At 55.7% G+C, this 12,600-nt stretch overlaps 1 protein-coding gene across 1 annotated transcript in view; it reads left to right on the forward strand.

Moving 5' to 3' along the window:
* The first annotated feature begins 5,410 nt into the window (after positions 1–5,410).
* The window catches only part of LOC128854225 (trichohyalin-like), a 40,214-nt gene continuing 33,024 nt past the window's right edge, over positions 5,411–12,600 (forward strand). The window contains exons 1-2 of the mRNA XM_054085451.1: positions 5,411–5,822; positions 5,916–6,119. Of these exons, the coding sequence (XP_053941426.1) occupies positions 5,754–5,822; positions 5,916–6,119 (273 nt within the window). The 5' untranslated portion in view covers positions 5,411–5,753. The remainder of the gene's footprint in view (positions 5,823–5,915; positions 6,120–12,600) is intronic.

Genomic DNA, 12,600 nt, shown 5'->3' on the forward strand with positions numbered 1-12,600 from the left:
AACAAGAGCACCGACTGAGAATGAGGGAAAGAAGCTGTTCCCAAGGCCGTCTGGTCCTTCTAACGGCCAGCAGGGATGAGCTCTGTCTGTGGGAGTCCATTCCTCACGTTGGTTCTGGGTTTTGCTTGGTTTGTTGTGGAAGGTTCTGGAAGTCTCGAGACACCCTTAGAGTCACAGGGGTATAGAGAACGCTCCAGCATGCGTTGGCCTTTATGTGTGCGGCAGCAGAAGAGCGTAAAGGCTGATGCCCAGAGGGGCTCTAGGAAGCGGCTCATCCCTTGGGCAAAGGGCTCACCAAACCCCTCTCCATCACCTTCCAGCAGCCCTGGCTGACTGGGGAAGTTCCACCTGACGGGAGGTTGGCAAATGTCTACCCATTTGCAAGAAGGATCTGAGGGAGGATCCAGGGAACTCCAGGCCTGTCAGTCCGACCTTGGTGCTGGGGAAGGTCACGCAGCAGGTCATCATCTCCCCAGGGCTCAGTCACGTTCTGCTCAATCTCCTTATCCATGATCTGGATGAGGGGGTTGAACAGACCCTTAGCAAGTTGGCAGATGACACCATGCTGGGAGGAAGTGTCGACCTGCCTGCGGGTAGGGAGGCTCTGCAGAGGGATCTGGACACGCTGGATCAATGGGCTGAGACCAACGGGATGAGGTTCAACGAGGCCAAGCGCCGAGTGCTTCACCTGGGACACAACGACCCCGTGCAGCGCTCCAGGCTTGGGGAAGGGTGGCTGGAAAGCTGCCTGGCAGAGAAGGACATTGAGGGTGTTGGTTGTGAGTGGCTTAAGATGAGCCAGCAGTGACCCAGGTGGAAAAAGGCCACCAGCATCCTGGCTTGGATCAGAAACAGGGTGGCCAGCAAGAGCAGAGAAGGGATTGTGTCCCTGCACGCGGCATTGGTGAGGCTGCACTTGGAATCCTGGGTTCGGTATTGGGGTCCCTCACTACAAGAAGGACTTTGAGTTGCTGGAGCTCATCCAGAGGCTGCCCAGGGTGGTGGTGGAGTTACAGTCACTGAAGGCTTTTAAAATGCCTGGTGGATGGGGTGCTTAGGGATCTGGTTTAGTAGTGGACGGGTGCAGTTGGACTCAAAGGTCTCAAAGGTCTTTTCCAACCGATTCTATGATTCTTTGATCTGGAAGGGCAAATTCAGATTTTTAGCTTCTGACCTTCCTGTCCATATTCCTGTGACCTTGTTTCCCCAGAGAAAAGTGGCAGAGCTGGAGGGAGAGATCAGGGATGCTGCTGAAAAGCAGCTCAATGCAGAAATGTGGCAGAAAGTTTCCAGTGAAAATTATGATTTTCTGAAGAGAGCTTTGCCTTGGCTGTGAGGAAGCCGGGCAGCTGCAAACGGCTGCCACAAAGTGTTCCTAAACGTGTGTGGGACCTGTGTACATGGAATCCATGCCTCCTTTTACTCCTCTTCTGTGTGGTGTCGGGGCTCTTAGATGCTGCCGGTATGGAGAAAGGGCAGGAGGAGCACAGTTTGTGAGAGGGGTGGACATTGCCTTGTTCTCCCTCTTCCTTGAAGTTGCATCTTGTTCTTCAGTTAGGGACAGCCACACTGGCCACAACCGATGTAAAAATCACCAGTAACACTACTCGGATAAAGCAGCTGGAGCAGAGAATTATAGCTCTGGAATTTGGCGATGGAGAAAGCCCTGAGCATGAAGGAGCAGAGTGCCCTGCAGCTGGACTCTGCAGGCTGAGCTCAAAAGCTCCCAAGAGCGTAACGAGTTTGCCATGATAATTAATAGAGAGTAGAGAGGGAATTTAAACATGACCGAGAGCTGTGTGTGCGTGTGTGCTCATTTGAGGGTCTGCAAACCAACCCGATCTTGTCTCAGCAGGAGAAGAAAGCTGAAGAGAAAGTGAGAAAGCTGAAAGAAGCCCTCAGTGTAAAAACATATGCTTTAGAGCAGATGGAAAGAGAACTCCGTCAGGCCCTAAGGCAGGCAGAGAAGCTGCAGGACCAACTGGCCCATCACCAGAGGGAAAACCTTTCCCTCCGTGAGCAGCTGCTGGAGGTGCAGAAGATTGACCAAGATCCATTGGTGAGTGATGCCTTTCCATGCAAGGGGGACAGTGCAGAACAAGAGCACCGACTGAGAATGAGGGAAAGAAGCCGTTCCCAAGACCGTCTGGTGATTCTATCAGACAGCAGGGATGAGCTCCGTGTATGGCAGTGCATTCCGGGTTTGTGAGAGGGGTGGACATTGCCTTGTTCTCCCTCTTCCTTGAAGCTGCATCTTGTGCTTCAGACAGGGGCAGACGCTGTGGCCGGAACCAAGAGGAGAGACAGCAGTAGCAGTACGAGGGCAGCTGCTCCAGCCAGAGCAAGAATGGAGAAACAGCTGAAGGAGAGAGTTAGAGCTCTGGCAATTGAGATGGAGCAGATTTTGAGCACGCTGAAGCAGGTCACTGAGCAGCTGGGATCTGTGCAGGCTGAGCTCAAAAGCTCCCAAGTAAGTCTCATGGAACGTAGACAGAAATCCAAAAAGTAAGCCCAACCATTTCCCTTCTTCCTCCCTGCCCTGTAATGGAATCTGGCCAGAACAGGAGCCCGGGAGACAAGAGGAACCTCTTCTGCTGCCGTCCTGGCAGTGCAGCTGCACTTGGTGTTTGCCATGGGAGGAGGGAAGGAGACTCCAGTCCTCAGCACCTTCTGGGAAAGCACCTTCAAAGCTACCACCTGGGTTGCTGGGAAGCTGGAGTAGCAGCACATTTGGGTGGCTCGGAAGTCCACATTTGGGTGTGCTCCAGTCCCAGAGGGCACGGTCACACCTGGGGAGCAGCTTTGTGCCCAGATGTGCCATGGCCGTTCTGGCAGCTCCTGCCGTTTCCCACAGGACACCTGCTACGCTGGCAGCTCACAGAGAGGAGAGCTCATAGGAGCAGCCGCTCGGACACAGGGCACCAGGGAAGGAGTCTGAGCCACGGGAGCCAGGTAAGCAGCTGCAGGTGGGATTCTGCAAAGGGCAGCTGCGTTAGGGACTGCAGTTGGGATTTGCCTGTGCTACTCAAAGAGTGGCCATGTGGAACCAGGAGAAAGATGATCCAGGCTTCTCCTGCAGAGCACCAGGCCGGTCCAATTAGTTGCTAACCCAAAAGAGGAGCCACTTCTCCCTGGCAGAACTGATCCCGTCCCGTGCCCAGTGTTCCTCAGGAGCCCCGAGGTGCAATAGCGCTGATTGTCTTGGGAGGCTCTGTCTGCCCAAGGTGGTGTCGGGAGCGAGTGCTGTGGCAGGACAAGTTCTCTCTGTCTCCAGCAAGGAACGAAAGATCTTTGCTTCTTCCATCGCATGCATCCCTTTCATCCTTTGTTTCCCCTGGGGGGCTTCAATATGTCCAGGTCTTTCCCGTGTCCGGTCACACTTGAGAGCTGTCCTTGGACTGGTGGGGTGGGGCTGCTGGAAAACTACATCGGATCTCGCTTTCTCTCTTCCAGGCACAGGTGAACGTGGAACCACAGCTGCCGTGGACTCTCCCTGGACGCCCTCAGCTCTCTCACAGAATGCACATGAAGTGGAGGATCCCCCTTTGGGGGATAGACGGCCCAAGATAAAACTTGCGAAGAAGAATTATTAAGAGGGATTTAATTATCTATTCTACATTTTTAGAAAATGTTATTACAGTGTTGCATAGGATTATTAGATTTTAGCATCTATTGTTAAAGACAAACCATTAGAGATTGTTTCAGATAAAATTGTTATACGAGATAAGAATTATTAAATTATTAAACACATGACAGGCTGTGGAAATTCCTTCTCTGCGCCAATCTCCCGTGCTTTCCCATCGCTGTCCCTTAGGGACTTGTTTAGCTCTTTTGCCAAAGAGACATGAAGTCCAGGATCCCCTTCCAGGGACACTGCGCCCCAGCACAATGCTTTGAAGAAGAGTGATTGAAGTGGCAGGAACCACTCAGCAAAGGCTGTGACAATGCCGTTCCTGCTCCCTTCTCCGTGCTTTGCCATCACTGTCCCTGCTGCAGCCACCCCAGCCTGGGAGTCCACAGGGATCCGTGCCTGGGGACAGCAAAGCCCTCAGAGCACTCCCCTTCCCGGGCTCCCCCAGGGACTCTGCTGGATGGGCTGCCGGGCCAGGGAGTCGGGGGGATCCCAGCCCAGAGCTGCTCCCTCCTGCTGGGCCGGGAGCTGGAGGATTGGGCTGGGTGTGCGGCCACAGGGAGCGGAAGGAAAAGACCCGGGCTGGGCATGGAGAGTGGAGAGAGAGGAGCCAGCACGGGGGGAGCTGGGGTCCCTGCCTCGCCCGGGCTCACTGGGAGCTCTGGTCCCTCCCTTGCTCTGTGATAATAAAGCTGAATGCGAGAATAAAGGTAAATTTGTGGAGAAATGGGACAGACTCCTCCTCCCCACAAGGAGGGGGACAATCGAGTCACCCTTAGAGTCACAGGGCTATAGAGAACGCTCCAGCATGCGTTGGCCTTTATGTGTGCGGCAGCAGAAGAGCGTAAAGACTGATGCCCAGAGGGGCTCTAGGAAGCGGCTCATCCCTTGGGCAAAGGGCTCACCAAACCCCTCTCCATCACCTTCCAGCAGCCCTGGCTGACTGGGGAAGTTCCACCTGACGGGAGGTTGGCAAATGTCTACCCATTTGCAAGAAGGATCTGAGGGAGGATCCAGGGAACTCCAGGCCTGTCAGTCCGACCTTGGTGCGGGGGAAGGTCACGCAGCAGGTCATCATCTCCCCAGGGCTCAGTCACGTTCTGCTCAATCTCCTTATCCATGATCTGGATGAGGGGGTTGAACGGACCCTTAGCGAGTTGGCAGATGACACCATGCTGGGAGGAAGTGTCGACCTGCCTGCGGGTAGGGAGGCTCTGCAGAGGGATCTGGACACGCTGGATCAATGGGCTGAGACCAACGGGATGAGGTTCAACGAGGCCAAGCGCCGAGTGCTTCACTTGGGACACAACGACCCCGTGCAGCGCTCCAGGCTTGGGGAAGGGTGGCTGGAAAGCTGCCTGGCAGAGAAGGACATTGAGGGTGTTGGTTGCGAGTGGCTTAAGATGAGCCAGCAGTGACCCAGGCGGCCAGAAGGCCACCAGCATCCTGGCTTGGATCAGAAACAGGGTGGCCAGCAAGAGCAGAGAAGGGATTGTGTCCCTGCACTCGGCATTGGTGAGGCTGCACTTGGAATCCTGGGTTCGATTTTGGGGTCCCTCACTACAAGAAGGACTGTGAGGGGCTCTAACATGTCTAGAGAGAGGAACAGAGCTGTGGAAGGGTCTGGCAAACAAGGGCTGCCAGTGACAAAGAGTCAGGCAGACTGGTAAAGTCTCTTTTGCTGCAAATCCTCGAGTTTCCCATTCAGAACTCATTGCCAGTGCCAGAGATGCTGGGAGCACTCACCACTTCCTGCCCCAGGGAATGCTGGGAGCTGTGGTCCCTTCCTGCCTCAGGGAATGCTGGGAGCTCTGGTTCCTCCTTGTGCTTCGAGTGGTGCTGGTGATTCTGGGATGGAGGTTTGTACACCCAAAGATTTGACACTAGAGTCTTCGCTGGGGGGTTCTATTCCAGCCACAAGGCAAACCAGACTTTTCCGTGGATAATTCCAAGGGCAGGGGGCTGGAAAACTCATTTCTATTCTGAGGTCAGGCCGGTGCCGGTCCTCTTCTGGCCATCCAAAAATCCTGCCCCACCTCCTGTATTGAGCTCATTTCCAAGGTCCTGTCAATTTGGGTTCTTTCCCTTTGAGCAGGCAGAAGGCGTCGGAGCTGCAACACCGATGGCCGGGCCAGATTCCTCCCGTTCCCCCCTCAGCCCCGGGAGTCCCCGACCATCGGAAAGTGCCAAGGTACAAATGTTGCTGAGGGGACGTGAGCGAGGGCTCAGTGTGTGTGAGTGCTTGTGTGAGGGTCTGGAAACCAACCCGAGCTTGTCTCAGCAGGAGAGCAAAGCTGAAAGGAAAGTGAGAAAGCTGGAAAAAGCCCTCAGTGCAAAGCTGTCTGCTATAGAGGAGATGGAAAGAGAATTGCGTCAGGCCCGAGGGCAGGCAAGGGAACTGCGGGAGCAAGTGGCCCAGCTCCGGAGGGAAAACCTCTCCCTCCGTCAGCAGCTGGTGCAGGTGCAGGAGATGGCCCAACATGGACTGGTGAGTGATGCCTTTCCGTGTGAGGGGGAAAGTGCAGAACAAGAGGTGAGGTTGGCACTGATGGAGGAGTGAAAGGAGCCATTCCCAAGGCCGTCTGGTGCTCCGAACAGCCAGCAGGGATGAGCTCTGTGTGTGTCCAGCAAGAGCAGGGGAGGGATTGTGTCCCTGTACTGGGCATTGGGGAGGCCGCGTCTGGAATCCTGGGTTCAGCTTTGGGGGCCCTCACTACAAGAAGGATTTTGAGGTGCTGGAACGCTTCCAGAGAGTGGAATGGGGCCTCCATCCCTGGAGGCGTTTCAAAGGCTGGTGGATGAGGTGCGTAGGGATCAGGTTTAGTAGCGGGCAGGTGCGGTTGGACTCGATGATCTCAAAGGTCTTTTCCAACCAATTCTATGATTCTTTGAACTGAAAGGGCAAATGCAGATTCTAGCTTCTGACCTTCCTGTCCGTACTTCTGTGCCCTTGTTTCCCCAGAGAAAAGTGGCAGAGCAGGAGGAAGACCTCAGTGAGGCTCTTAAAAAGCAGTTTATTGCGAAAGTAGCATTGTAAGGTTGCAGACGCACAGATGAGGATTTCAATCTGTCTTCCTGCTACCGAGTGGAGTCAGAGAGGACTGAGGCCAAAGCAGGCAGACTTTATCAACCTGTCTCTAGATTGGAAGCTGTTCTTCTTCCAAGAGGAAAGAGAAGAGCAGAGTCTCAGAGCAACTCCGGGACATCTTTGTCTGTGGAAGCTGGGACCTTAACCACCAGTGGCAGTGGGTTTTGAGCCTGGAGGGTGCTTTCACCTTCTTTCTCGTCACTGCCTGCTCTCCTGGCTGGCAGGTCAGGTTAGGTTCCATTTGGATGAGCATTTAGCACTGCGTTCGGCTGTGGTTGTGGCTTTGGGGGTTTTGTCTTGGGCATCCAGTTGCCCTCGTTAGTGCTGCGGCTTTGCCTTGGCTGTGAGGAAGCCGGGCAGCTGCAAGCGGCTGCCACAAAGTGCTCTTATGCATGCGTTGGACCTGTGTGCATGGAATCCATGGCAGCTCTTCCTCCTCCTCCGTGTGGTGTCGGGGCTCTTAGATGCTGCCGGTATGGAGAAAGGGCAGGAGGAGCCGGGTTTGTGAGAGGGGTGGACATTGCCTTGTTCTCCCTCTTCCTTGAAGCTGCATCTTGTGCTTCAGACAGGGGCAGGCGCTGCGGCCGGAACCAAGAGGAGAGACGGCAGTAGCAGTACGAGGGCAGCTGCTCCAGCCAGAGCAGAAGGGAGCGACACCAGAAGGGCGAAACAGCAGGAGGAGAGAGATCGAGCTCTGGCAAATCAGATGGAGCAGATCTTGAGCATGCTGAAGCAGGTCACTGAGCAGCTGGGATCTGTGCAGGCTGAGCTCATAAGCTCCCAAGTAAGTCTCATGGAACGTAGACAGAAATCCAAAAAGTAAGCCCAACCATTTCCCTTCTTCCTCCCTGCCCTGTAATGGAATCTGGCCAGAACAGGAGCCCGGGAGACAAGAGGAACCTCTTCTGCTGCCGTTCTGGCAGTGCAGCTGCACTTGGTGTTTGCCATGGGAGGAGGGAAGGAGACTCCAGTCCTCAGCACCTTCTGGGAAAGCACCTTCAAAGCTACCACCTGGGTTGCTGGGAAGCTGGAGTAGCAGCACATTTGGGTGGCTCGGAAGTCTGTGTGCTCCAGTCCCAGAGGGCACGGTCACACCTGGGGAGCAGCTTTGTGCCCAGATGTGCCATGGCCGTTCTGGCAGCTCCCGCCATTTCCCACAGGAAGACTCTTGTGATTCTGACAGGAGACTGCACCGAGGTCCGTTGGGAGCAAGAGCTGGCACCATTGACAGGAGGAAAAAAATCTGAGCAAGAGCCACGGGAGCCAGGTAAGCAGCTGCAGGTGGGATTCTGCAAAGGGCAGCTGCGTTAGGGACTGCAGTTGGGATTTTGCCTGTGCCTGTGCCTTTGTTTCCCCTGGGGGCTTCAATCTCTCCAGGTCTTTCCCATGTCCGGTCACACTTGAGAGATGTCCATGGACTGGCGGGGTGGGGCTGCTGGACAAGCGATATCGGATCTCACTTTCTCTCTTCCAGGCACAGGTGAACGTGGAACTGCAGCTGCCGTGGGCTCTCCCTGGACTTGCTCAGCTCTTTCACAGAACGCACACAAAGTCCAGGATCCCCCTTTGGGCAGAACACCGCCCAAGATAAAACCTGTGAAGAAAATTATTAAGAGGGATTAAATTAGTGTAATTATCTCTTCTATATTGTTATAAAATATTATTATAATGTTGCACATGGTTATTAGATTTTAGCATTTATTGTGATAATTTTTGATAAAATTGTTATACAGAGACTGGAATTATTAAATTGTTAAACTCATGACAGGCTGTGGAAATTCCTTCTCTGGGCCAGTCTCCCGTGCTTTCCCATCGCTGTCCCTTACGGCGCCACCGCAGCCTGGGGCTCATAAGGTTTATCGGCTGTGGACAGCAAAGCCCTCAGACAACTGCCCTTCCCTGCCTCCCCTCTGATGGGGTCTCAGCGCCGCTGGAGGGGCTTTTCCAATGGAAACGATTCTGTGAGTGGGTGGGGTGGCATTGCCAGGTCGCTCAGCATCCCAGTGCTTCCTGAGGAAAATGGGGGAACTCGAGGGAGAACGGGAACCCCTTTCTTCCTGTTGGACAATGTGTGTTTGGATGTCTTGGTTAGAAAATGCCATTCTCTCTCTTTCTGTTCCCCTCCTGACTTACCCAGGCAGGGAGAAAACATGGGTAATGCAAAGCATCTCCGCTTCCGACTCCTCCAAGTGGGTGAGATGCAGCACCGTGATCCGAGGAATGTGCAGCGGTCCTGCAGGAGCAGGAGCGTGTGTGGACGGGAAAGGAGGGGTCTGAACATCGCGAGAAGGAAGGAGGGTGGATCTTGGGTGCTTCTTAACAGGGATGCAGACTCTATGAGGTGCTTGTGTGGCAGCAGAAGAAATCAGAAGCTGCTGCAGAAGCTGGTGCTCCCTAGGAGCCCTCTTGTGAATTCCTAGGGGAACGGGGCGCTGAAGGGTAAAGAGGCCTGGCGATGCTGCACTGCAATTAGATGCCAGTTGTGAGCTTGGCGTGCCTTGGTTTGTTGTGTGCAGCCTCTGGAAGTCCCTCCCCAGGCTTTAGAAAGCTCCTGGCCTGGTGGGCACAGAGGGAAATTCTCCTTTCTGCCTTTGCGAGTGTCCTTTTCATCCTTTGTTTCCCCTGGGGAGCTTCAATCTCTCCATCTCTTTCCCATGTCTGTTCACACATGAGAGCTATTCATGGACTGGTGGGACTGGGGCTGTTGGAGAACTGATATCGGCTCTCGCTTTCTCTGTCCCCGGCACTGGAGAAGGTGGGAACAGAGCTGCTGTGGATTCTCCAGCCCAGGACACGTCCAGCCCAGGACCAAACATCAATGATGTCCAGGATCCCCCTTCCCTCCCCGCCGGGCTTGCTGGGAGCTGTGGCTTGAACACAGACGTGGCTTCTCCTTTCCTGTGCACACAGGAACCCTCAGGAGCGCAGACGGCCTCCAAGGCCAGCGAAGGTGGCCAGAGGGAAGGGCCCTGTGCGATGTCTCCGGTTCTGCACCCTTGGCTGAGCCTGACCCCGCTCCGGGGCTGCCCCGCTGCCCTGCTGGTGGCTCCTTGCGCGCTGGGCCCTGCGGGGCGAGGCTCGGGGGCCGTGTTATCACGCTCAGCTCCCAGTGCCAGAGGGAGCAGCCGTTCCTCGCTGCCCCCGGACGCTGCGGGGGCCTGGGGAGCAGGGGGCCGAGCCCAGCGGGCGGTCACTGGCCGCACCAAAGCTCAGCTGGAGAAGGTCACATCTCCTGGCGGCTGACGGTGGAGCCAATCCCAATTCACATCATTACTAACCATTGGGATAACGGGGAGGATCCCGCTCCTGGGGAGTCTCCTGGTGACACAAACTAGAGGGGGAGCTGCTGACCCGCTGCAGGGCCGGCCTTCTCTACAGGGTCCTGCAGCTGCTGGGGGGGCGCAGGGAGGGCGTGCAGAGCCATCCAGACCCTGACAGGACTCCTTCTGCCATCTCCGTTCCCCATGTGCCCCTCTGGGTCCCCACTGCATCTCCCAGAAGGGAAGAGCCCTTGTGTGCAGCCAGAGGACACGGAACGCTTTACCCCAGAGGGTCTCCACTGGGGACCCTCTTTCCATTCCCGAGTCCCAGCTCCCAGCCCACCCCCATCCGCTCTCTCCAGTGGGCGCTGGCAAGGGGGCTCCAAATCCGGAGCTCAGCCTCTGGCAGAGCGCTCGGCGCTCACCCCCTCAAGCCCACCAGGAACCCAAGCAAGCATCCGGCCCCTTGTGGGTGCCATTCCTCGGGCCTCAGCTTCATCCCAGCTGCCAACAGAGTCCAACCCTACGGCAAAGGCCCGGCCCCATCCCTTTAGAATGCCGACGGGCCCTTAGGGGGCAGCTCGGACACCCCAGTGCCTCTCCCTGCTGGCAATGGCGGCAACGCACAGGGAGGCCGAGCAGCAGCGCTGCCCGTGGATAAGGCCGTTTGCCCCGAGGCACAAAAGAACAGCTCGGGCATGAAAGCAGAGGGACAGGATGGAACGGCAGCCTCTGGCAGCCTCCGGCAGAGGTGGCTCCAGGGAAGCAGCAGCCTCGACCCCAAAGCTGCAGCAAGGAGGTGGCAGCCACCAGTGGGAGGGGGCTGCCCAGAGCTCCTGCGGCCGCATCCTGCTCCCCTGCAGGGAGGGCAGAGACCACGGATACAGGAGGCAGGACAGCATGGGTGCACGACTCCAGCTCCCAGACATCCAGCCGGAACAGGGCAGAAATAATTAGGGAAAGAGTGCGCCAATAGATATAAATATGTACTTCTTAGAAACGACACACAGGGCTGTGGTTTTTCCTCTCCTGGACAGGTCCATGGAGATGCCGGCCCTAGGAAGGAGTCCCAGGGGCCTGGGATCTCCCAAAGGCACAGCCAGGGCTCTGGACGTGCAGCGAGAGCACGGCAAAGGTCCAGGGCCCACCCAAATTCCCCTCGTGGGGTCAGGATGTCCCCACAGCTTTGTGCCCAGATGTGCCATGGCCGTTCTGGCAGCTCCCGCCATTTCCCACAGGAAGACTCTTGTGATTCTGACAGGAGACTGTACCGAGGTCCGTTGGGAGCAAGAGCTGGCACCATTGAGAGTAGGAAAAAAATCTGAGCAAGAGCCACGGGAGCCAGGTAAGCAGCTGCAGGTGGGATTCTGCAAAGGGCAGCTGCGTTAGGGACTGCAGTTGGGATTTTGCCTGTGCCTGTGCCTTTGTTTCCCCTGGGGGGCTTCAATATGTCCAGGTCTTTCCCGTGTCCGGTCACACTTGAGAGCTGTCCTTGGACTGGTGGGGTGGGGCTGCAGGAAAACTACATCGGATCTCGCTTTCTCTCTTCCAGGCACAGGTGAACGTGGAACCACAGCTGCCGTGGACTCTCCCTGGACACCCTCAGCTCTCTCACAGAATGCACATGAAGTGGAGGATCCCCCTTTGGGGGATAGACGGCCCAAGATAAAACTTGCGAAGAAGAATTATTAAGAGGGATTTAATTATCTATTCTACATTTTTAGAAAATGTTATTACAGTGTTGCATAGGATTATTAGATTTTAGCATCTATTGTTAAAGACAAACCATTAGAGATTGTTTCAGATAAAATTGTTATACGAGATAAGAATTATTAAATTATTAAACACATGACAGGCTGTGGAAATTCCTTCTCTGCGCCAATCTCCCGTGCTTTCCCATCGCTGTCCCTTTGGGACTTGTTTAGCAATTTTGCCAAAGAGACATGAAGTCCAGGATCCCCTTCCAGGGACACTGCGCCCCAGCACAATGCTTTGAAGAAGAGTGATTGAAGTGGCAGGAACCACTCAGCAAAGGCTGTGACAATGCCGTTCCTGCTCCCTTCTCCGTGCTTTGCCATCACTGTCCCTGCTGCAGCCACCCCAGCCTGGGAGCCCACAGGGATCCGTGCCTGGGGACAGCAAAGCCCTCAGAGCACTCCCCTTCCCGGGCTCCCCCAGGGACTCTGCTGGATGGGCTGCCGGGCCAGGGAGTCGGGGGGATCCCAGCCCAGGGCTGCTCCCTCCTGCTGGGCCGGGAGCTGGAGGATTGGGCTGGGTGTGCGGCCACAGGGAGCGGAAGGAAAAGACCCGGGCTGGGCTGGAGAGTGGAGAGAGAGGGGCCAGCACGGGGGGAGCTGGGGTCCCTGCCTCGCCCGGGCTCACTGGGAGCTCTGGTCCCTCCCTTGCTCTGTGATAATAAAGCTGAATGCGAGAATAAAGGTAAATTTGTGGAGAAATGGGACAGACTCCTCCTCCCCACAAGGAGGGGGACAATCGAGTCACCCTTAGAGTCACAGGGCTATAGAGAACGCTCCAGCATGCGTTGGCCTTTATGTGTGCGGCAGCAGAAGAGCGTAAAGGCTGATGCCCAGAGGGGCTCTAGGAAGCGGCTCATCCCTTGG

This window comes from Cuculus canorus, chromosome 21 (assembly GCF_017976375.1).
Source record: "Cuculus canorus isolate bCucCan1 chromosome 21, bCucCan1.pri, whole genome shotgun sequence".
NCBI classification, from domain to species: domain Eukaryota; kingdom Metazoa; phylum Chordata; class Aves; order Cuculiformes; family Cuculidae; genus Cuculus; species Cuculus canorus.